The 25,661-nt window shown below is 48.1% G+C and overlaps 1 protein-coding gene, 1 non-coding gene and 1 pseudogene across 3 annotated transcripts; all 3 read right to left on the bottom strand.

The window, feature by feature from the left end:
• Nucleotides 1-509: 509 nt before the first annotated feature.
• Nucleotides 510-583, bottom strand: EI90DRAFT_t74. The gene has a single exon. It is a non-coding gene; the product is annotated as a tRNA-Val (tRNA).
• Nucleotides 584-942: 359 nt separating this feature from the next.
• Nucleotides 943-1,016, bottom strand: EI90DRAFT_t73 (annotated as a pseudogene). The gene has a single exon. The product of its transcript is annotated as a tRNA-OTHER (tRNA).
• A 19,721-nt stretch (nt 1,017-20,737) lies between these two features.
• Nucleotides 20,738-25,619, bottom strand: EI90DRAFT_3044909 (heme peroxidase). Its single transcript, XM_039059370.1, has 16 exons — nt 25,228-25,619; nt 25,079-25,150; nt 24,660-25,001; nt 24,381-24,584; nt 24,287-24,316; nt 23,892-24,234; nt 23,765-23,823; nt 23,118-23,700; nt 22,374-23,041; nt 22,217-22,302; nt 22,039-22,156; nt 21,809-21,971; nt 21,533-21,721; nt 21,160-21,478; nt 20,857-21,100; nt 20,738-20,773 (listed from the first exon to the last, which is right to left on the bottom strand). The coding sequence occupies exons 1-16, from the start codon at nt 25,468-25,470 to the stop codon at nt 20,744-20,746; spliced, it is 3,693 nt and encodes a 1,230-aa protein (XP_038919770.1). The 5' UTR covers nt 25,471-25,619; the 3' UTR covers nt 20,738-20,743.
• Between the last annotated feature and the right edge of the window lie 42 nt (nt 25,620-25,661).

Genomic DNA, 25,661 nt, shown 5'->3' with positions numbered 1-25,661 from the left:
GATCATTAGAGTCCGGAACATAAATGTGGTTGTCAGCCTTAACAGGCCTTTGGCATCAATGGACCAGCGGGAATTGGGGAGGTTGGGGGAAGTGAGATGAGAAGAGATTGTGGTGTCGGAGGAGAGGGATGATAGGATGTCTCGATGGAGAGCCTCTGTCAACGAGTACAGCTGCCCAGATTACTGTGGCAGCTAGGAACATGGCTTGTAAGGATGCAGTGAGCTGCTCCAAAGTGAAGACCAGTCAGAAGTTCTGCAGATTGATGCGAGCATAGTCCATATCCCCTTCTTTGGGATAGACATCTCAGCGTCTAGTCAATGCATCTGGTTTTACTCCGAGTCTTCCAGGATGGAACTGGACAGCCATGCGGAATTGGGAAAGGAACTCTGACCAGCAGGCTTGTCACCAAGTCAAGAGTTTGGTGGTGGAGAAATACTCAAGGTTCTTGTGGTCGGTGATGACGTTGATGTTGGAATTTGCACATGGTCTTTTAGGGAAACCTAAAAGTTGGACATACTGGGAATCGAACTCCAGATTTCTGGATCGTGAACTCAGCGTGCACTGCCATTACACCATACACCCTGTTAGGCTGAGGTGGTTATTTCAACACACCCCCTTCACATTGGATTGACCATGTGATCCACATGTAACCCAAACCACCGGGGTTCCAACAACCTGTGAGCCATCACCCCCTGAATTTATATTCAGGCCGGACTTACTGCTAATCTCCTACATGTAATCATGTGGTCTGAAGCAGCCAGATTTGGGTCCCTAGTGCTCTGAGCTACCCCCTGAAACTTTGTTAGGCCAGCTAATTTAATGCATAAATTCACGTGCCCAGCTCACATGGCAGCAACCAGATTTGGGTGTGCTCGGTGTATTCCGCAGAATGTCCACCATGTTGGAATTTGCATGTGGTCTTTTTAGGGAAACCTAAAAGTTGGACATACTGGGAATCGAACTCCCGTCTTCTGGATTGCGAACTCAGTGTGCACAGCCATTACACTATACACCCTGTTAGGCTGAGGTGGTTATTTCAACATGTATGGTGTAATGGCAGTGCACGCTGTAGGAGAAATAACGGTCACACTATGGAAACCCATTATGGAAATATGCCAGATAAATCACAAAACCTCATACGACAAGTAGATATGAGAAAACAGAAGGACACGAATTTTTACGAATTTTTACGAATTATTATGACTATATGTGTCAGAGTCGGGATTATTGTCGGAGACTGGATTATTGTCGGAGTCGGACAAACTGTCAGAAGGTGGATTGGGTTCTGTCTGAGTTGGGGTCGGAGATTGTGGCAGAGGTCTGTTGGAGCGCATGCGCGGATATGCGTGCGGAAATATGCGGCGCATCTGGAAGCGCTGTTCAAGGTTAGCAAAGTGGGACCATGGCCTCAGCGACTCAGGTGGAGCGCTGTGCCCTGAGCTTGACATTTGGGGGAGATCCCATATTTACGGATTGACACTCACAGCGGACTTCAAACAAGACTTGCGGATGGAGTGGACCTGTAGGAGGAGCGCAGACTCCACGAACACGGACTCAGAGGGGGGGGAAGCCCCCTTTGCAGAAGGAGAGACTCAGACCAGACAGGGGGGTACTCTAGTTGATTTCAGACTGAGGTCCCCAAAAGTATTTACAAGGTATATAAATAGGCAAGAGGGAATATAGAAAGGCCGGTCAGTCCGGCGCGGTCCGGTGCGGAGATAAGCGGGGATTGTCAAACTAAATAAGGACAAGAGCCCGGGAACCGGAAACGAGGAACAGATCAATAAACAATAAGTGGCAAGGGTTATTGATGAATAACTGAATGAGATCAATAACCTAGTGCCAATAAAGAGGGGATCAAATGCCGATATTGGCAGGGAAGCAAACAATAAATGGCACTTGGCAAGGAATGAATGATAAGCTGCCAAGTGACAAATGGCCAGAGGAAAAGCGGAGGTCAGCGCGCGGCGCCGATACAAGTCCGAAATAAGCGGGGTCGGTGCGGTGCCGACACAAGTCCGCAAACAGAGGTTGATCTGCCAGCACTGTCACACAAGGACAGCATGAAGGCCAACAGAGGTGCAGAGGGGAGTGGGAGTGTTGGCCTGACCAGAGGTGTCAAGGGCAACCAGAAGTGGCCAGAAGGTGCAGAGATGGGCAGAGGGTGCGGAATGCACGGAAGCGGGGCATGGCTGTGACCACATAGTGGGAAGCGATGAGTGTGGTTCAGGTGGAGACAAGGCAGGCATGACTGAATGCCGGGAGCACCAAGGGCTCAGGAACTGGAGGTAAGGTCGGAATACCGGCAGGGTCTAGGTTCTGATTATTGGCCAAGTCTCACGCAGTAAGGCAGGGGGCCAGACATGGGGTTGGGGGCTGGTTAGGATGGGTTTCGGGTCGGCGGATTCGCCTATCGGCATTGATTCGCCGCTGACGGAGCCCCAGGATTTGTCGGTCGTGACAATATGCGATAAATTGAAAGAAAGAAAAATAGCAAAAATACTTCAAGCTTACCATCAACGAGACGGAATTCTCAGGGGAATTTATAGCAAATATTAAACCAAGAATTAGGACAATCGACCAAGATTCAACTATAAAAACAATCAGAGAACCTCCACGGAAACTACTTTCCCACGTCCGCACACATAGCCAAGGATGGAAGTACCACGGAACAAGGATTCCTCAGGAACTAATGCGAAATTCAAAGTCGTGTTTATAATAGGAAATGTAGATGTCCCCAAAACGGACCCAATGAGAGTAATTACAGGGGAAACTACCCATAAACGACGGAGATATGACTAAAACTTCTGCAAAACGAGGACAATATCTAAAAGGCAAGTGCGAGAATTAACCAGTAACGACCGAGACAAGCTTGATAGGCCATTAGAAAGGAAGGGATCTAATCTTAATCCTCCCAAATTTTCATAATAAAAGGATCATGCGTTAATGAGATATCCAATAACGGGAATAGCGACATCAAAAGTCCGAGCTCAGGGAAAAGACGATGTTTGCGTAGGATCCATAATTACAACATACAACGAAATTTACACGGAAATTATGGAAAATGGGGAACTATAGTTATGCAAATTTTCAGCCCAAACGGTCCAGCCGTTGTGAAGTTATACCCATGACGGGAATATAGAAATCTGCATCATGTATAATGACATGTGAGGGTGGCGATGCGCAGGGAACCGGCTGTCGGAACTGAGATCCGCACTTCGGCAGATCGCGAAGACCAATTTCCGTCCAAATAAGGAAGAGCCCGGTCAAAACAAAGCACGGAAAGTGCAAAACAACCTTAGATCATGAGGGAAAAATCTGAAATAAATCACAGAAGCCCATATGAAAGAAATAAACACCCGCACATATCATAAATCCCAAACAATTAAACGAAAACGGCGCCCGCATACGAACGACTATGGGAACGACACACATGATTACCGAATGTGCATGCGAACCTTTGCTAACTCAACGAATACCAGGAAATAGGACACAACCTTAGCACCATTGGAAAGGTGGGAATAAATAAAAATTTATGATACCAAGAACGTGAGAAAACATCCAGAAATGAATGAGATACAAGGACATGAAGTTAGAAACCTGAAAACGCGCGGGAAGACAGCTTCAAGAGGTCCAGAGTCCTAAATAAAATACATAAAAATATGATATCTTCAAGAACAACCTACTATAACAACAAACAATACATATGGAGGATTAGGATGTGATAATACAAAGGGGAATCAGGGAATATGAACGAAATTCACGAAAACCACTAAACTACGACGGACCATGGTGGGAATTTTACGGAATGATGTTCTAATGAAGTGGAGAGCTATAACCCATTTGTTTGAGTAATTCTTGACTACTAGCAACTTTTTCTTTCAGTTTTAAACCTGAATAATTCACTCATTTACCATTTCAGTCTCATTTTAACTAAATGTCACTAAATAAAATTGGAATAAATCAGCTGAAGGTCTCAGCACAGCCATATGCATAGTAATGCGAAGTTTGAATTCAGAATCATCGAGTCATAGCAAATTTAATGGTATATATAGGGAATTTGAAATAGGTAACTGCGACAAATACAGCGCAGCCAAGTTCCAATTAACCATTAAAATAGCTTAGGCAAGGGAGGACAATAAGGATTCTAGGCGCAGTCTGACCGCAGTAGAACCGCAGTTCAGCGCAGCATAAGCGCAGTAGAACTATAGTGTGAAATTTTCATTTTTTATTCAGTTCGAGAAAAATACACTGTAAATAAATCCTGTAAATAGAAGGTAGAGCGTGAAAAAGGAAGGCGACCCAAGGGGTATAAAAGGGAGACCCTTTCTGCGACTTTTCACCCCCCTTAGAGAAGTAAGAAAATAGAGTATTATTTTTCTCAAGCATTTCTGGTTTTCACTCCAGTGCGAAAAAGTGATATACAGTTGAGATTGCCACTGTAGTAAAAGGCAGCAATTAAGGAGAGAAATATTAAGTAGATATTTCAACAGGAGAGCTGGTTAACACTCCAGATTTCAAAGTGTAAACACAAAACAGTTATCTTGCTACTGTTAAAACAAGCAATAAAATAAGACAAAAATAAAACAAACTCAAGGGACACTCCAGACACAATCCAAATTCATTAACTGAATAGAATCATTGAAACTTCACCAAGTAGAAGATTAAATTCAAGTTTAAATCCAAATTAAACAACGCTACACAGAATTACACCTAGACAAATTAAGAAATTTCAATAAAGAAACAGCTCCGCAGGGCTCGGTTTATCTGTAAGTCAATTCCCAGGAACTTTAAAACTAACCCATAAAAATAGAATTAGCCAAAACACTCGGATTGGTACTATATTTACAATAAATAACACTAGTACACTTCCCCATCCTAACTAAAGAACCAGGGAACAGCTTGGTGGTGGTCTCGTTTGAACCTCCCAACTGACCTTCCTTCGTTCTCTCCTTCAATGCTGAGTTCGCAATCCAGAAGTCTGGAGTTCAATTCCCAGTATGTCCAACTTTTAGGTTTCCCTAAAAGACCACGTGCAAATTCCAACAGTTGATTGGGGTTCTGGAACCTTCAAGGTAGTGATGCCAAGATCGGAACGCATTGTGAATGGCAAGCAGTTCCTTATCATGGGTGTCATAGTTGAGCTCTGGTGCCGAAAGGGTTCTCAAGCAGAAAGCAACGGGGTGAATCTCTCCCATCACAATGGATGGAGAGGATTCTGGAGATCACATAATCAGAGGTGTCGGTTTCTACAATGAGGGGGGCATCGGGTACCCAATGCATCAGGATGGGGGCTGACATGAAGGCTTCTTTCAGAGTGAACAACAGTCATTGGAGAAGAGCCAGGGGGCTCCTTTATGCGTGAGGCACATCAAGGGGACCACAATGTCGGAGTATTGGTGGATGAAACGCTGATAGAACTTCTCAATGGACATGGTGAGTCTGGAGGGAGAGAGGCAGTATCCGAGATATTCCATAGTATCCATATGAAATTCGCATTTCTTCAGATTGGCATATAGGCCGTGTTTGCAGAGTCTCCTAAGAACTTCTTGGACATGCTCCTGGTGTGAAGCCATGTCTTCTGAGTAGGTAAGGATGTTGTCTAGGTAGACTACCACAGAAACGTCCAAGAGGTTGGCAAAGATCATGTTGACGAATCGCTGGAAGGCCACAGGTGCATTCATGAGACCGAATGGCATGACGAGCCACTCATAAGAACCATAGCGCATGCAGAAGGGAGTCTTCCACTCATTGCCTGCTGCAATGCGAACCAGGTGGTAAGCATGCCGGAGGTCGAGTCTGGTATAGACAGTGGCATGGCTAGGTGCATCAAGGAGGTCTGAGATGCAGGGAAGTGGGTAGCAATCTTTCTTGGTGATCTTATTCAGCCCTTGGAAGTCAATGCAAAGATGGAGGGATCCATCTTTTTTGTGGATGAAGAGGACCGGTGCTGCATGAGCAGAAGTAGCAGGATGAATGAACCTGGAGGCTAGGTGTTCATCTAAGAACGCCTGGAGGGCCTCGAGTTCCGAAGTAGAGAGGGAATACATAGTTCCCAAGGGTGGTGAAGTGCCTTCCTCAAGGTTGATCCTCAGGTCGTGCTCATGGTGCAGTGCCAGTGTTGAGGCTTTGCTCTTGCTGAACACGTCTGCGAACTCGTGGTACTCCTTCAGAATGGCTGAAAGGTCAATGGAATTGGTGTGGGAGGAGGCAGCCTTTAGGCGGCTTTCCTGGGAAGGGATGGTCAGGCTGAAGGATACCGATCCTTCAAGTTAACATGCCTTCGCAAATGCAGAACAGCTGACAAGCTCGATGGATGGTACTGGAGGAATGGGAGCCTGGGACACAGGTGCTAGCGGGACATCAGATGGTTGGATGTCGGGTGATGGTGGTGGTGCTGGAGACGACAGGGGAGAGCTTGGAGTAACTGTCTTGGTTAGTCCAGGAGTTCAGAACATAATACTGCTTGAGACCCAGTCAATCAACAGATTGTAGCGGGTAAGCCAGTTGTGTCCTAGGACTAGAGAACAAGATCCATCCAGCGATGTGACAAAGAAAGTCGTGAGGGTGATGTTTCCAGAAGCAAAGTGGAGGGGAATATCAACAGCACAGGTTATAATGGAGTTGGTGCTACCATCGAAAAGGCATAGTTGTAGAGGTTTTATCTGATATGTCTTCAGGGCCAGCTCCTTCATGAATTTGTCATTGATGAAGCAGTCCAAAGACCAACAGGGAAGTAGGAACAGGAGAAGTGAGAGAAGAGAAGAGTGTCATATCCATGCATACCCAATCCCAACCCGACTTCCGGACCTCCTCCTTCCCCACCTCCAGAGTCTTACCCTACTACTGTCCGTTCTGATACTCACCTTTGGTCCTGGCAACACACCTCCTCTTACCTCCGATGCCACCTCCACTCCTCCTTCCCTCTCCTCCCCTATCTCCGTCCACTCCGATACTCACCTCGGACCGAACACCACCCCTCTCGCCACCCTCCTACTACTCCTCCTCCTACTCCTCCGCTCCTCCGTCACAACACCTCCACCCTTCCATCACCCTCCTACGCTTCCCCCATCCACTCCGATACTCACCTTCGGACCTGACAAACTCTCCTTTCCGCCACTCCTTCTCTCTTCCCTTTCTCTCTCCTCCCTCTGGTACTCTTCCACCGACCTCCCACCAAGTTACGACCTTCCACCGCTGTCCCATACCTCGTACTCGGGCACCACTCGTACCTTTGCTCCGAGCCTCCGTCATAGTCCCTACCTCGGACTTTGACTCCACCTCGGTCTTAGTCCATTGCATTGGTGACCTCATACTACATAAACACCATTGCCAATATTCCTCAGACTTTCAACCCCGCCTCCGTAACCTCCGTAACCTCCAAGCTTCGCGGATCACCTTCGGCACTTTCGCCGCTTGTAATGTATCTCTCGCGTTTTCCCCTCATCCCTATTTGGACTGCTGCTTCTTCCCATTCTAGCCAGTTAGTCATCATCCCCACTTCTCCTCATCCTCCTGCCCCTCTGGGCCTCGCCCTCCCTACCTCCTTTCGGACATATCACAGGTCCTGCCTTATGACCTTCAGTACCACTCCGTTTCTGTCTACCCTTTGTTCCCGTTCAGACGTCTTCGTTCCGATTCGGATCCCCTTTGTTTCCTTGTGCTTTTGCCCCCTCCATTATATATATTGGCACTTGTACATACTCGTTTTGGGCTCAGTCCAAAATCGACCTGAAATGCCCCCTAGAGACTTCCTGCTCGCCTACTGTGAAATTAAGGACCAAATGGACAAACAGCAATGGCACAGCACTCTGCTTGAGTCGCTGAGGCCAAGGTCCCTCCATGCTAAGTCTCCGATTCCACTCCGGAGTCATCTGCATCCGCCCGTTCTAACAAAGAGAAGAGAAGTGGAACAATCTATGGAAGTAGTCAAGGTGAAGGGGGAGCAGAAGGTGAACTATCAACAACACTATCTACAACAGGTAGAACATTAACTGAAGGGTCAACATTGAGAGGAGGAAGTAGACCATTAGAAAGAGAAAAAGAAACAGGAATGTGGAGGGAGGAAAGGTCGGAAATGGAAGACGCGTTTAGGCATACTTCTTGAGTTCACAGAGGGAAGAATCGCAACCCCCAGTCCATGCGGAGTCCACAGGGGTGCAGACTAATTTTTTTGCCTCAGCAGAAGTGGAACCTTGCTCTTGGGTCTTGGCTGTGTGGGCCTTAGATGCATGAGAAGAAGACTTAGGGCAGTCCTTGACCATGTAGTCAGACTGTCTGCAGAACATGCAAAGTTTCTCGTCGAGACGATGCTTACGCTCTTGTGGCGTGAGCTTGCCATTGTCTCCGAGTTTTGATGAGAGATCCAGCTTAACGGAGCTGACCTCAGACTTCTTGTTGTCCTTTGGAGGCTTGCTACCGGAAGCGGGATTGAACGAGGAGGAAGGAATGGTGTCGGAGCAGGAAGCAGTAGTGGTCTTGTCGAAGACATTGGAGGTGGAGGGTTTTGCATGATGAGTTACTTCGGATTTATGCTCCCAATAGCATGCATCGAAAGTCTGTGATAAAGTGCAAAGTTCCGAAAGGGTGGATGGTTTCCCTACCCTGGCAATGTCATCTTTGATACGTTCTGGCAATCTGTTATAGAAGAAGCAGCGGAGCATGGTGTAGGCAGGATGACCTACTATACCTTACACCACCAGTATTTTTGTGGTTTTACATTCCTTAAGGATTTCCCATATGTGATGATCACCTACCAATGCCAATGGTGCATAAGAACATTTTATTTCATTTATTACTGAGTACAATTGCACATAATGCACTGGTACTGAATTGGTCCAGCCCAAAAACTATGCTTGGCGCTACTGGCCGCCAAAAGACGATCAAGGGTTCAAAAAATAGAGAAAAATCATAAATATGGATCCCCCAAATTTCATCCAGATCGACCCAGCCGTTGTGGAACAATGGTGGTGGTGATTTCTCATCTTACCGCAAGGTTCCACACAATGTCAAAAGGCATGTGAGGGTGGCAGTGTCAAAAGTCCCATGTGGCAGAGCCGAGATCCATACTTCAGGAGATCGTGAAACTGGTTTTCAGCCCAAAATGGAAATCATAAGCTGTACCAAAGTAAACAAACAACCAAAATGCACTCTGGAGTGCTCAGAAAATTTCAGAAAAATCACAAAAGACACGTATGAAGATCCAATTGACACAGGGACTCTCGCAGACACTTTCAGGGACGTCTAACCCTGTGCACGGGCCAATTTTACGATTCTCACACCCACCACTCAGTCAAATCTCAACCACCTGGGACAAATTTGGTATCAGGAGAAAGCTACAAACCCAGGGAATTGAATGGAGAGGTCGGGAAGGGATGCTACAGGTAGGAAGAGACAGATGAGTGTAGTGTGATGGTGGAAATTGGTAGAGGACAGCAATTATTAGCAGATCAGATATGGCCTGCTTATCACTCCTGTCTTTCTTTTATTGAACTTCCACATCGGCCATTGGACTTATCGGCTGTACTTAACGGTCCACATGGTGTCTGTAACAACAATCTTTCGTTTTATATTTTCTTTTCATTTGTTTTTCCACATTATTGCCGTTCCATGTGTTTAAAAGCTCTGTACACATAGGAATGGAAAAGTGACCTCCCTTTTTGACTACAAAGAGACTGTAGTGCTGAGAGATCCAAGTAAGAGAAAGAAATTCTAAGCTTGACTCCTGGAATCCCTGACAATTGTCCAAGATGGACCAGGGGTATGTAATTCTTAATGGGTTTTTGTGATTATTTTTGTTTTGTTAGCACCCAGACCGAACCTAGGACAAGCTTAGGACATCCCAGACTCCCTCCCCATGAATTTGCTTGCATTTAGGGGGTTGTCAGGGCATACACCCTGACCTAGCCCACACCTGCATCCGCACCTGCACTCGCACCTGCACCTGCACCCACACCCAGCTGTTGCACTCCCCATGCACGCCCTGTGCTGGATGCTCCATGCGGCTGGATGCCCTGGACCTTGGGTCTCAGGTCTCATGTGACTTCCGGATATCTCCGGAAGTTTTCGATCTATTGTGGCCACTGTGGGAAGATGAGAAGTTAACTTCCTTCTCATCTCTGACCCACAGTAGGATTGTGCCCTGGATAGGGCTGGCTACACCTGAGACTGTGGGCCATAGGGGAGGGTCGTGGGGACCTGGGAGTCATCCCCTGACAGGGGTTAGTGTCAAAGACCAGATCGAGATGAAGGAATGTCTCCGTAGCGGAGGGCTTCGGCCTCAGTGACTTATGCCAGGAGCGCCATGCCAAGTAACACGTCCATGCCCTAACTTACTAACTGGCAACCAGAACTAAAGGGGGTCAACTCTAGTCGATTTTATTACTGAGGTGTAACCTATTTACAAGTCAAGTATATATAGTTACAGCAGGGGCAGGCCCGTAAACGATGGGGCCAAGCAGAGCGGAGCTAATGGGGTTAAACATTAGCCGATTGAATATTACCGACAAGTCAGGTTATGGGGTTAGCGGAATGGTAGGCAATAACCCAGAAACGGAAAGGAGGGATAGGCCTGAAGGTGGGCTTGAAGGGCAAGCGAATGTATTGCCCAGTGGAGGTGGGGGTGCGCTAGCGGACATCAGAGCTGTCTGGAAGCCTTCGGGGCTCCGTACTTAGGGAGGTGTAGGTAATATATTGAAAAGAGGGGGTGGTGACCATCGAGGGAAGCGGAGGTGATTGCGGAATACAGGAGCTCCAAGGTTAGTGAAGAAGGAGCAGAGGTAGTCCGGAGAGATTGGAGGTAGTGGAAGTCGATGGCCGTGGATGGATATGACAGTTAGATCTCTAGCCCACTTGCACCGTGCCCTAATTTACTAACTGGCAATGAGAACTAGAAGAGGGAAACTCGGGTCGATTTTATCACTAGTGTCATATCCATACATACCCAATCCCAATCTGACTCCCGGACCCCCATCTTCACCACCTCCAGAGTCCTACCCTACCGCCGTCCGTTCCGATATTCACCTTCGGACCTGACACCACTCCTCCTCTTACTCCTCACGTCACCTACACCCTTCTGTCCTTCTCCTACCCTACTTCCGTCACTCTCCTACCCTATCTCCATCCATTCCAATACTCGCCTTCAGACTGAACATCACTCCCCTCGCCACCCTCCTCTTCTTACTCCACGACACCTCCACCCTTCTGTCACTCTCCTACCCTACCTCCGTCTGTTCTGATACTCACCTTCGGACCTGACACCATTCCTCCTCCACTCCACTCCCCACTCCTCTCTTCTCTCTCCTCCCTCCGACCCTCTCCCACCAAACCTCTGCCTAGTTACGACCTTCCACTGCTGTCCCATACCCTGTACTTGGACACCATTCGTACCTTCGCTCCGAGATCCCGCCATAGTTCTGACCTTGGACTTTGACTCCACCTCAGCTTAAGTCCATTGCATTGGTGACCTCATACTACTTAAACACCATTACCAACATTCCTCGGACTTTCAACTCCGCCTCCATAAGCTCCGTAAGCTCCATAAGCTCCGCAACCTCCAAGCTCCACAGATCATACTCAGTACTTTCGCTGATTGTAATGTATCTTTTGCACTTTCCCCTCATCCTTATTTGGACTGCTGCTTCTCTCCATTCTAGCCAGTTAGTCATCATCCCCACTTCACCCCACCCTCCTGCCCCTCGGGGCTTTTCCCTCCCTATCTCCTTTCAGATGTACCACAGGTTCTGACCTATGACCTTCAGTACCACTCCGCTTCCGTCATCCTTTTGTTCCCATTTGGACGCCTTTGTTCCGATTTGGACCCCCTTTGTTTCCCTTGTGCTTCCGTCTCCCTATTATATACAGGTGCTTGTACATACTTGTTTTGGACCTCCAGTCTAAAATCGACCTGAAATGCCCCCTAGAGACTTCCTGCTCACCGCCTCTGAAATTAAGGACCAAACGGACAAATAGCAATGGCACAGCGCTCCACATGAGTCGCCGAGGCCAAGGTCCCTCCTTGCTAAGTCTCCAGTTCCCCTCCGGAATCATCTGCCCTTGCCCAGTTCTAACAACTAGGATGTAACCTATCTACAAGTTATGTATATATAGTTACATAGAGGGCGGGCCCCTGAATGGTGGGACCAAGCAGAGCGGAGCTAACAGAGTTACATGTTAGCTGACTGAATATTACCGACAAGTTGGGTTACAGGGTTTAGCAGAGTGGTGGGCTATAACCCAGAAACGGAAAGGAGGGATCGGCCTGAAGGTAGGCGTGCAGTGCAAGCAAGTGAATTGTTCAGCAGAGGCGGGGCTGTGCTAGCAGACATCGGAGCTGTCCAGAGGCCTTCGGGACTCCATACTTAGGGAGGCACAGGTGATATATTGGATTGAGGGGGTGGTGACCATTGAGGGAGTTGGAGGTGATTGTGGAATACAGAGGCTCCAAGGTTAGTAATGAAGGAGTGGAGGTAATCCAGAAGGACCGGAGGTAGTGGAGGATGATGGCCATGGATGGATATGACAGTTTCAGACAATTCCAGAATGGAATCGGAGACTTAGCATGGAAGGAGACAAAGGGAGCTGGAAGGAGGAACAACACTGAGGGTCAAGGGTTTGACTCAATGGTGTTTCCCAAAGGAGGAGTGAAGGGCCAAGGGCCAAGGAGGAAGGAAGGAGGATGGGAGTCAGGAATGGCTAGCTGACTGAATAGAAAGGAAGCAGCAGCCCAAATAGGAATGAGGGAGAATAGCGGAATTGAATGGGACAATGCAATAGTTGCAAGGTCCAAAGTAAGTCCGGAAAGTCTGAACTTGGAAGTAAAACTCCAGAATATTGGCAAAGGTAAATAAATGGAATGGGCTAACCAATACAATGGGTACATATAAGCAGAGGTGGGGTCAAAGTCCAAGGTTGGAGCTAAGACCGGAGGTTCCAGAGATGGAGATGCAAACAGGATTCCAGAGTGGAGGTCCAGAGTCAGGAGCGTAGATGTTGCATGCTCATCCGAAAGGTGTCAAGGTTGAGGTCAGACCCAGAATGGTCTGGAGTCGGACCGAAGGTGGTGTTGGAGCCAGAGGTGGGATAACCTCTTGGGAGTTGGCAAGGAGAAGGTGATGTGGGGCTCCAGAGTCAGTTTTGGAGTTCTGGGAGCCTGTCAGGGGATGGACCCTGGGTCCCCACGACCCCTCTCTATGACCCACAGTCTAAGCTGTAAACACAGCCCATCTCAGGGCATAACTACTGTGGGTAAGGAAGTGTATAAAGGAAGGCAATGTAAGATACACTTGCCTACTGTGGGTAAGGAAGTGTATAAAGGAAGGCAATGTAAGATACACTTGCCTACTGTGGGTAAGGAAGTGAGAAGAAGGTTAACTTCTCACTTTCCCACAGTGGCCCCAATATGGCAAAAACTTCCAGGGATACCCGGAAGTCACATGAAGAATGGGAACTGGGCCTGGAGCATGTGGCACACGGAGCATGTGGGGCAGAGCACACATGCAGGTCCAGGTCCAGGCTAGTCAGGGTGTGTGCCCTGACAGAGCCTGGAGCAGAGGTCAGGATTGTATGGATATGACAGACCATGTGGCCAGACTGTCCACAGAACATGCAAAGTTTCTCATTGAGACAGCGCTTACACTCTTGTGGCATGAGCTTTCCATTGTCTCTGAGTTTTGATGAGAGGTCGGGTTTGGCAGAGCTGGCCTCAGACTTCTTGTTGTCCTTTGGAGGCTTGCTGCCAGAAGCGGGATTGGAAGTGGAGGAAGGAACAGTGTCAGAATGGGAAGAGGTAGTGGCCTTGTCAAAGACATTGGAGGTGGAGGGTTTTGCATGGCGAGTTACTTCAGTTTTACACTCCCAATAGCATGTGTCGAAGGTCTGTGATAATGTGCAAAGTTCTGAAAGGGTGGTTGGTTTCCCTACCCTAGCAATGTCATCTTTGATGCATTCCGGTAGCCCATTGTAAAACAAGCAGTGGAGCGCAGCTTCACTGTAACCATGAAGTTGTGAGGCATGTTGATTGAACTCAACAACATACTTGTTAATGTGGTGACCATCCTTCATGTCCAATGTCATAAATTGGACTTTGGCATTGCCCACAGGATCATGGGGACCAAAATTGGTCTGGAGTTCATTCATGAACTCTTGATAACTATTCATCCAACATGGACGAAGTAGGGAATTTTGATTGAATAGTAGGTCTGGCTTGAACCAATCAAGTGCCATCCCCTTGAGGTAGGACTGTGCAAAGATAACCTTGGCATGGTCACTAGTGAAGGCAAGGGGGTGGTAGAAATACTTGGAGTTTGTGGGGTTCTGTACCATCAAACTGTTCAGGCTCGCAGACCTTAGTCTGGAGAGTGGAGGATGGTGGGTGTCAGGGTCGTGTGTGCTCGCAACAAGAAGAGTCCCCGAAACCTAGTTGATAGCAAAGCTGGGGGACATGCCCATGCCAGCACATGGTCTTATATACACAGTAGAGGTGGTAACTAGCCAACTAACTAATAACCGGTAGTATCAGATCAAGGAAGATAGAAGATCATGTGGCATCATAACCAACAGCTGCAGACCGGATCAAACTGGAGATGAAGAAGTGGAAAAGAAGCAGAAGTTGATGGGATCATGAGTCATGTGGCAATGCGCTACTTACGCTAGCGACCCGAAGGCATGCCCTGACAGTGGGGGAGGTGGATGACCAGCATGACAAGCCAAGCTGGCAATGGCCTAGGATAGCTGTGTGATAGCTACATTTGGAATAGGCTAAGCTTTGTCAGCATCTGGGACAATGGGAATAGGTGGATCATCTGGAGGAGGGTCGACAAAATCAGGGACCTTGGGGTCAAGTCCATCGAAGTGGACTGGATCTATGGGTTGCTCAATGCTGTCTCCAAAATCGGAATCTACAACAGGGGATCAGTTCCTAGCAGGGTGCATGCATGACCCTAACACCCCCCTTGAGCTTGTTGCTTACGTCTAAGACCCCTCAGAATCCTCAGCCTTGACATCCAAGAGAGACATAGGTGAGTGTATGTTTGAGGTTTTTGCAGACTCAGTAGCGCCCACAGACCAAAACCCAGCCCCACGAACCACACCCACACACACTACAACCCTCCCCCTCTTCTCTGACTCAAGTCAAGGTGATTGACCCGTTACAGTGTAGGTAATATATTGAAAAGAGGGGTGGTGACCATCAAGGGAGTCGGAGGTGATTGCAGAATATGGGGGCTCCGAGGTTAGTGAAGGAGCAGAGGTAGTCCAGAAGGATTGGAGGTAGTGGAAGACGATGGCCATGGATGGATATGACATCGGGACAAACAAAAGCAACTCTGTGTTCAGAGGGCTATGGGGTCAGCGACTCTACCAGGAGCGCTGTGCCCAGTAACATGTCAGTGCCCTAATTTGCAGACTGAGGAGTCTTCTAGAAAAGGGGGAATAACTCTAGTCAATTTGTTCACTAAGGTGTATGGTATCTACAAGTTATGTATACAGTGCTCCAAAAAACCATTCCAATGTTTTTCACTTTTCACTTCTTGAGCTTATAGTATCATGACAGTGCATTCTAAAACTCCCCAAAAATCATTTAAGATGCATTAGTATCCCCTTCACAGATCTGCAAATTATGTAAGCAATATATTTATTTTTGGTAAAGTTATTCAATTTACAAGGGACCCATGTCACTGGAACAGTTTTTTGGAGTGCCTTTGGCACATCCTAAAAATAAAAATATCACATGTCATGTCATGTGATATTGTTTACTGTACACACTAATAAACAAAATAACATTGCTGGAGCATAAATACCCAACATTCTTGCAGCATAATGCCCCCAAAATCCAAAATGTGTCCCTTGTCTGCTTCAAAAATTGCCGAAGTCCTTTCCCTCATTGATTCTGGTCATAGTGCTTGCCAGATCTCATCTGCTACTGGCTGTGGCCTCACCACTATCACTTGGCTATGGTCTGCACACTGTCCTGATGTTCCCAAGCCCAGTGGTGGTCATCCAACCAAGCTCTCAGAGACTGACATATGCCATGCCTACCACCTTATCAACTCTGGCAAGGCTGACAATGCCTCCCAAGTGACTTGAATGCTTTGAAAGATCACCAACAAGAGCATCTCACCTGAGACAGTCCACCTGGGACTGAAGAAGGCTGGTTGGAAAGCAGTGGTGAAGAAGAAGTGGCCCAAGAAACACAAGAGAGAGGGGATGGACTTTGCAATCAGTGGACTCTTGAGGACTGGAAGAGAGTGGTGTGGTCAGATGAGACCAAGGTCAATCACCTGGGCTCATATGGGAGGAAATGGGTGTGGAAGAGGGTGGGTGAGCCTCTCAGTGACTGCCTGGTGCAAGGGACAAAGAAATTTGGTGGTGGATCTGTTATGGTGTGGGGATGTATGACATGGGATGGGGTTGGGATGGCATGCAAGATTGATGGGAGAATGGATGCAGACCTCTACTGCCAGATTCTGGATGATGAATTCCAAGGAACACTCTCCTATTACCACAAATCCCCAGCCCACACCATCTTTGTCAGGGGACGACTCCCGGGTCCCCATGACCCTCCCCTATGGTCCACAGTCCCAGGTGTAACCAGCCCTGTCCAGGGCACAACCTACTGTGGGTCAGAGATGATATATAAAAGAGAGGCAAGTATATACAACTTGCCTACTGTGGGTCAGAGATGAGAAGGAAGTTAACTTCTCATCTTCCCACAGTGGCCACAATACATCGAAAACTTCCGGAGATATCCGGAAGTCACATGAGACCCGAGACCCGAGGTCCGGGCCATCCGGCCGCACTGAGCATCCAGCACAGGGCGCGCGCGGGGAGTGCAACAGCCGGGTGCAGTCACGGGTGCGGGTGCGAGTGCGGGTGTGGATGCGGTATGGGCTAGGTCAGGGTGTATGCCCTGACAATCTTCCAGCAGGACAATGACCCCAAGCATACCATCAAGAAGGTGTCAGGGCCCGGCCTCTGTCCGGGGGTGGCCCTACCTCAGAGCTGGACACTTGCGGTGTCCCAGGCAGCCAGGTGCTGGATCCTATCCCAAGCTCCTCAAACTCACTAAGCAGGGATTGAGTTGTCATGTATTATGGAAGGTAGCTACAACTTGCCTAAGCAGGGATTGAGTTGAGAAGAAGGGTAAGTTTCCCTATTCCCCACTTGGCTGCTATAAAAAGGAAATGTACTGTACAGTTCATAATGTGACTATGGGTAGAAGCTGAGCATGTTCCTGTGATGCAGAAAAGGTGTCACATGGGTTAAGGCGAGTTGCTTGCCTTGACCCACATGATTTTTCCCACAGGTTTGCATGCGGGCTGTAGTTGTGAGAGGTATGTAAAGATGGGAGGATGAGGGAAGTGGGGGGAGGTCTGGGAAGGTGTGGTTGCCCTGACAGAAGGCCCAAAATTGGTTCAAACACCATGATATCAGGGTCATGAAATGGCCTGCTCAGTCCCCAGACCTCAATCCAATTGAACATTTGTGGAATCATGTGAAGAAGAAGCTTGGAGAGTATGAAGAACCTCCAAATAGTGTTCATCAGCTGTGGGAGTGGTTTCAGGAGGAGTGGGATAATATAGAACCAAGGGTTTGTCAGAACTTGATTGAAAGTATGTGAAAGGTTTGCTTACTATTTTGGGGATGGTACGTTCCATTCCCCCATTCGCCTCAGGCCTCAGGTAGTCCGTCTAAATATAAGCTTTAATGTGCTGTATATTCAACGGGGTAGAGGTGAAAGGCTACCGGGCCTTTACAACTACTCCGAGGTATATATATGTAATTTACATATCTCGGCACAAATAAATAAAGAAATAAACACATCACTATAATGGGAATTATAGTGATGCAACATAATATAAATATCACTATAATCGGAATTATAGTGAAGTAAGGTTAATCCCTTACAGTATGCCTAGGAGGGTTGAGGCACTGCTTAGGGCAAAGGGTGGCTATACCAAATATTAGTTGATACCATTTCCTTCTCCCAAAAATTGACTCCAAAAAACTGTTCCAATGACATGGGTCCCTTGTAAATTAAATAACTTCACTAAAAATGGATATACTGCTTACATATTTGCAGATCTGTGAAGGGGATACTAATGCATGTTTAAAGATTTTTGGGAATTTTAGAATGTGCTGCCATGATCCTATAAGCTCATGAAGTGAAAAGTGAAAAACATTGGAACGGTTTTTTGGAGCACTGTATATAGATACAGAGGGAGTCTAGGTGGCGGGTCCCTAAATGGCAGGGGCTGGGTGGAGCTGACCTAACGGGGTCAAGGGTTAGCCAACCAACAACTCAGGTTACAGGGTTAACAGATTATCTCCCAGAAGTGGAATGGAGGGAGTGGTCTGAAGGTGGGCTTGCAGGGTAGGCAACTAAATTACCCAGCAGAAGCAGGGGTGCACTTGCAGACATTGGAGCTGTCCAGGGTTCTGTACTTAGGGAGGTGTAGGTAATATATTGAAATGGGTGGGTGGTGACCATTGGGGGAGTCAGAGGAGATTGCAGGATCTGGGGGCTCTGAGGTTGGAGATGACAGAGTGGAGGCAACCCAGGATGGCCAGAGGTGACAGAAGGTGGTGGCAGAGGATGGATATGACAGGACTGTCATATCCATACATACCCGATCCTGATTCGACTTCTGGACCCTCCGCTTCACCACCTCCAGAGTCCTACCCTACCCTCGTCTGCTCCGATACCCACCTTCGGACGTGACCCTGTAATGGGTCTATCCAACTAGACTTGCAACTCAGGTCTGGGGGGGGTAGGTCTCTCTCTATCTCTCAGGTAGATATGTGGTCCTGGGGAGTATAGCACTGATACTCTGTCTAACAACTGACTGTCTGTACAGTTGTCACAGAAGAGTCCAATACAAATATAAAAGGAAAGTCACATGCATGAATGAATGAAAATAGTAAGGAAAATAAAGAACAAGTCATATCTCCTCAACCACTCCACCAAATCCGACGATCTTGGACTCGTCAGAACCACCTCCACAGTCTCTACAACTCCTACTATTACTACAACTCACCAATCCTAGTCCCTGAGGCAGTAGGGGGTGAAGGGTGCAATAAATGTTGGTTTGGCCTGCACGAACTTGTCCCCACAACAACGTCATCTTGCCACTCCTCTTGCCACTCCTCACAACACCTCTCCTCACTCCTCTTGCCACCTCTCATCACCACCTCTCATCACCTCACCTCCTCTCATCACCTCCTCCCCTCGCTCCTCACATCACTCCTCTCCCTCCAACCCTCTTCCACCAACCTCCACCAAGTTACAACCTTCCGCCACAGTCCTGTACCCCATACTCGGACACAGCTCGTACCTTCGCTCCGAGATTCCATCATGGTCCCAACCTCGGACTTTGACTCCACCTTGGCTTAAGTTCCACTGCATTGGTGACCTCATTTCACGTAAACTCCATCACCAATATTCCTCAGACTTCCAACTCCATCTCCGTAACCTCCATAAGCTCTGCTACCTCTGAGCTTTATGGAACATCCTCAGCACTTTTGCCACTTGTACTGTATCTTTTGCACTTCCCCCTCATCCCTATTTGGACTACTGCTTCCTTCCATTTAGCCAGTTAGTAATCACCCCCACTTCACCTCATCCTCCTGCCCCTCTGGGCTTTGCCCTCCTTACCTCCTTTCGGACAGACCATAGAGTCTAACTCATGACCTTCAGTACCACTCCACTTCCGTAGCTCCCTTTGTCTCCATTTAGACACCTTTGTTCTGATTCGGACCCCCTTTGATTTCCTTGTGCTTTCATCTCCCCATTATATACAGGTGCTTGTACATACTCAATTAGACCCTCAGTCTAAAATCAACTAGAAATGCCCCCTAGAGACTTCCTGCTCGCCACTTCTGAAATTAAGGACCAAATGGACAAACAGCAATGGCACAGCACTCCCCTTGAGTCGCTGAGGCCAAGGTCCCTCCTTGCTAAGTCTCCAGTTCCACTCTGGAATTGTCCACTCTTGTCCAGTTCTACCAAGGACACACTAGACATTTCCAGCATATATAGTTGTACATGAGGATGGATCTACCTTTTCCCTGGGACTAGAAACCAGAGAGTTTGTTTGCCCCTCCCAAACTAGTAGGGAGTTGTAGTACAAAGAAGATGATCAAGAAGAGACCACTAGATCAGTCCTTGCCTTAGTGTCACACCCAGAGAGGTGGGGCAAGAGATTGATTAGTGTAGACCATGCACCATACCGCACTGGACCATTTTCCTTACCCTTTTCCTTGACCTGCTGGATACTGATCCAGTCCCCTCCTTTTCCTGTTTGCCTGCTGGGTTAGATCCCTAGCCCGCTTACAATGCCCCTTCACGAAAATAAGTTCAAACATCATATCCTGGATATTTTCTAATTTTGAGCACTGGGCCTGCAGTTTGAACTAGAGTCCCAGATCCTTTCTTTATCATGTGTACAAAGCGGAGGTATCCCACAATGCATGAGGCTCTGATGTGCCGCGAACCGTGCTTACTTTCAAAATGTTCGCAGCATTTGATCTTGCCCTTAATGCTTACCGTCACATATGTATAGCTTAGCAAATCAAAGAGTTCCGGTCCCGTAACCCCGCTCCGGAGCACAGAAACCGAGTTGGAAGCCACTTGAGCGAGCGAAATCACACGTAGGGTAGGTGATGATCTGAAATTGCACGGTAACTTGTGCAGCTAAACTACAATTAAGGGAAGGAAACCGTCAATACAGCATCCTCTGGTGCTACTCATCCCCTCGAAGCGAGGTCGTTATGATACTAAATAAACGAAGCATTGCATTCAGCGTCAGCATTCACACGAGTGGAACAACGCAACCCCGCAACAAAAGGGGGGCACATACCTCAATAGTCAATCCTGTCGCCCAGGTAGAAGGATGATGTCCAATTTCCGGATCCAAATAAGCCCACCGTTCAGCCGGGATCTTGCCTTCTTCCCTGGAAATACCAGAATGCAACTTGTAAACGTTGACCTCTTCCGTCCACTGGGTATCGACGAGCACTCCTTTTGAATCCACTTCCTTGAAGGGCACCTGAGTCGTTTCAGCGGTGACGATATCGTCCACAGTGACAACGGGCTCTTTGAATCTGTTAGGTCATGAAAACAATCGATCAGCTTTGTTGGGAGATATGGTTTGGATTCAGACCTTCTCAGTATTCCACCCTTCCCTGGAGTCCTTTGTACGTTCCTGAGCTCGAAGACGGCTCTAAGCACCTCAGCAGTAACCCTTACAACAAACTTCTGGCCAAGGGTCTTAAACACACCATCGCCCTCGTAGATGACGTAGGAGGCCGGGTTGCGATGGGGATTGATTTGATGAGCATCGTCAAAGGCTTTAGGATCGACAGCCGCCTTGGTGAAATCAAAGTAGAATCTGTCGCCTTTCACACCGGGGACCATTGCCATCATGTGTGGGATATCGGTGGTTACAACACGGTAGACACCTGGTGTAACGGGGTCGAAGCCTACATTCGGTTTCATTAGGTACGAGTTTAGAAAAATATGTCCGAAGAACCTACGCAGTGCCTCTAGAACATACCCTTCAAGGGTACGCAACGACATCTCATCTCCACCTCTTGCCGCTACAGCAGCGATGTTACTGGCAACCCCTTCACCTCGGGACGTAGTAGTGCGTTCCGTAGCAGAAGGCTTCCATGCATTCACCTCCTGACGTTGAGGCAGGTAGAAGTTTATGACGTGAGTGAAGACTATCATTCAAGACAAACATCGAACAGGTGATCAGCGAACACGCTCATAGGTAGATGAAAAGTCACTCAATTTGTCCTCCCCCTTACCTTGAGATAACTCGATGGCGCTCGAAATGACGGCAATAATGTCATTCGCAAGTTCATCCGTTGGTGATCCAAGAGCGAGGAGTCGCTTGAGGATAGGGTTGGCGCTCTGGTTGCCTTCGCCAAGGACTATGCTCGCCAAGCCACCCAAAACCGAGGAAGACAACTTAAAAAATATGGTGTATCAGCATGACTGGACTACCGATTCGGGAAGGCACGGAGTGACTACGTACACCGCCCTTCGCCTCCGTCAGGCTAAGTTTCACAAATCGACGCAGGCGATCAACGTTCTCGCGAGCTTCCCTTTGGTTAGGAATCTTCAAAGATGGTTCGGGTTCCAAGAAGATGTACCTGGGAAATGGCACAAATTCGTTATTTGGGGGAGGAAGGGCACGATAACAATGTACTGACGAATAGATTTCCTTCAGCATCTGATATATTTGCTGTTCATAGTAAATCCCTCTCGTCTCTTGCGCTGTCTTGACGGGGAGTCCGGCCTTAATTCCGAGTCGTCCGTGTATCAGCGCACCAAAATAAAAAAAAATAAGGGCGAACGGTGGAAACGCACAACTTGAGCAGCCCAATGCACAGGGATGATCCTAAGCACGTCCTTCACAACATCCACGCTCTTCGGAGCCTTGGCATACACCGTATACGAATTTTCTTTGATCAACTGACGCGCCTTCTCGTAGAACCACTTTCCATTCTTCCCTAGTTCAGAAGCGGGAACGAAGTGATCTTGCACCAAAGCCGTAACACGCGCATAGGCTGCGACATCGTCGATAACGGTAAGGAAGCTAGGAGTCAGACCTATGTCTCTCACGTTCTTCACGTACTGGGTCACAAGACCCTGGATAGCCATAGGCGGGCCCCCTAAAGCCATCTCGATATGGTGAGGATCCACGACGACGCGAAGAACACCTTTCTTGATGGGCTTATCGAACGTAAATTCCTTCGCTTGTCCCAATTTGGCGAGAATGGTATCCATCGAAAACGGTTGTCCCTTGGGCGTGATGAGAGGGAAGTGAGTGTACACCGAAGTGGCATCGTAATGTTGAGGAAGACCACGGGCTAAAAGTCGACCAAGAACACCACCCCAAGCAGCATTGGTGATATTCCGATTAGCCTCGGCAAAACCCCACGTTGTCAAGTTGAAAGGTGTCAAATCAAACGTCAAATAACGATCACCACGAACCAAAGCGACAGCGTCCGCTAGGATCGCTCTGGAGACGGTGTCTGATATCCACAACGACGACGGCGAATGTTTTAGTAACGCAGGCCGTTTTAGGAGAAAGGGAAATATATCGCGCACATGAAGGACATAACCCCGAGCCATCCCTGATAGGCTTGGCTTCCTCCGCTACAAGGCCAACATACAACTCCAAATTTTCCGTCGTCCTATAAAGCTTACGAGCAGCCTCGGCTACTTCCTTATCTGGATTCCAATCTTCGAACGTTGAATAGGCCTTCAGGCCTAAGAACCTTCGGAACTCGTTAAGGGAACAAGTTCCCCACGATCGAGCCTGTTGAATGCCCAGAATCTCGATGACTCGCAAGGCACCAGGCACGCCTCTAGCTCCGAATGCATGAGCAGGGACTGAGGTAGCGCTCAACAACGCATTCGCCAGCAAATCATCCTTGTACTTTTTCGTCTTCGGATCTCTTGGATTCCTATCGAAGGCCTTGGATCCTGGGAGCGAAAAACCTTTGAAAGACCACTGGTCGAGAAGGTAGTCCACAGGTTTGCTATCGTCGATGAGAGACTCGACTTGTCGGGGCGTAAGGTGATCGAAATCGGGTAATGGAGCAGGCTTGCCGTCCTTATCTCGTAGGCGGCTGTACGTAGCAGCCACGGCTTTCTTGCCAAGAACGTTCTCGAAATCCGCGGGAGTAATCTGAAAAAAGAGAGAAAAAAAATTGAGGGGAGTTGAAGCGAATGAGGGTGCGAGCCGAACAAACCTTGTCAAAGTCAACAGGCACACCAGGTTCCTTGGCGAACAAGTACTGGAACACTTGCTCTAAATTAATCAGTCTCATGAGTATCTCTCGAGTATTCTGAGACTCGAATCGAGAAAATAGAACCCACCATTATACTCCGCATCCTCGGCACTTAAACCAGGATGCCAACGATAAAGCGTATTAAATTCCACCGAACAAGAATTCCCTCGTCCTCTTTCCAGGAGTTGATGATCGCTCTCCCTCCTCTCACCGCTGATATTCAACGTCCAGCTGGATCCATCTCGTAGAGTGCCCAGAATAGCAGCGAGGTAATCTCCGAGGATGACAAACGCGAAAGTCGCAGAGTTGATGAGGCGTGCAGTATTGAAAATCTCATAGTCTTGTTTGACAAGCAATTCCTTGTCCAGGCTCTGGATATCCTGGGTCCACGTTCCACGCTCGTTGATACGAAGCAACATATCGGCAATATACTGCGGTATAATCAGAACGAAGATCAAACTCCGGCTGCTGAAGAGCACGTACGTTGTGGTTGCGGCTAAACATGATGATAAGCTGGAGCAAATGGAATGCGAGTGAGTCTCAACGCAGAGATCGAAATTGGCGCAAAAACACGAACCGCGTTCACAGCAGGAGGCAAGTTGATGAGGCGGAATTCAGCATAAACATCAGGAAGGATCCTTCCACGACCGTCTACGTAACGAATCTTATCCTGATGGGCCTGCGTGTTCCCATACAGAATGCCCAGGTCAACGTAAGACGACGTCTCGTTGATATTAAAATCCGTTCGACTCGTCCGGAATACGCTGTGAATGACAAACGTCTGAAAGAAGAGGCGCATGAGGAATAATTTTCCTTTTTGGAAACATTGCTTCGAAAGGGGGGGGAGGGAACGCACCGCAAAATTGAAAAATAGCCCACTATACCCAGCAGGATGTGCAGTAAACTTAGGATCCCTTTTGATAATTGCATCAAATACCAAACCAGGATCAGGTAACTCCGAGTCTGGTAACGGCCGCGAGCCAGTGCAACTCCTAGAATACGGCGAGAAGGCTTTACCCATATCTGGGTCGTAGGCACTATTACCTGACCCATCCGCAGAACGGAACTGATACTTTTGGCCCATGTTCGTGGCAGGTGGATGAGAAAGGTCATAGTAGAGAGTTCGAATGGCGAGATGTTCAACTGGCGCTGTGATTCGTGGTTCCGCGCGAGAGAGAAAAGAGAGAATGTATTCGAGCTAAGAAGGGGGACAAGTTTACTGCGAGAGTCTCGCAAAGCAGGGAGTTGAGACCCAGAAGGGACTATAGTACGTACCGCGAACTTGCGATCATCGAGCCCCTCAGTCGCAAATGGGGAACCTGCCTTGGCAACATCCAACACGGTTCCCTACGTGGACACAAAGCACATCAGTCAGTGTACGATCTCGGGAACGAAACTCCGGCGAATTGCGCAGAGAAACGTACGGCGATTTCTATAGGATCGCCTTCGATGGGTAGTCCTCGTTTGATCTGCGCACGAACAGCCTCAATACCGCTGGCTATGGTCGATGTAGGTTCGGCCTCGTTGAAGTCCTCCGTCGTCTTTGGCAAAGGACCCCAGGAACGATTGATAGCCTGGGCTGTAAGAGATGCATCTTCCAAAAGGTTGTCGACAGTCCTTAGGGCAGCATGGAAGGCCGTGGAGGGCTTGGGTTGTCCATGAGGCATTACTGGCACAGGAAGAATTGGCTTGTACGAGCTTGTGGGGGTGGGCTGTTATCCCCCCCTTTGGACAATCACTTATGCCCCAACTTATTACTTATGTATATTCATGGGCGCATAAAAAATTAATGTAACCAGGTAGGCGTTGCAATTTGTGGCACCCTGATCACAGCCACTTAATATCAATCATGTATATA

Source organism: Cantharellus anzutake (genome assembly GCF_015039405.1).
Source record: "Cantharellus anzutake strain C23 chromosome Unknown EI90scaffold_10, whole genome shotgun sequence".
Taxonomy (NCBI): domain Eukaryota; kingdom Fungi; phylum Basidiomycota; class Agaricomycetes; order Cantharellales; family Hydnaceae; genus Cantharellus; species Cantharellus anzutake.
Note: the sequence above shows the minus strand (reverse complement) of the source record. Positions and strands in the feature narration are given on the sequence as shown.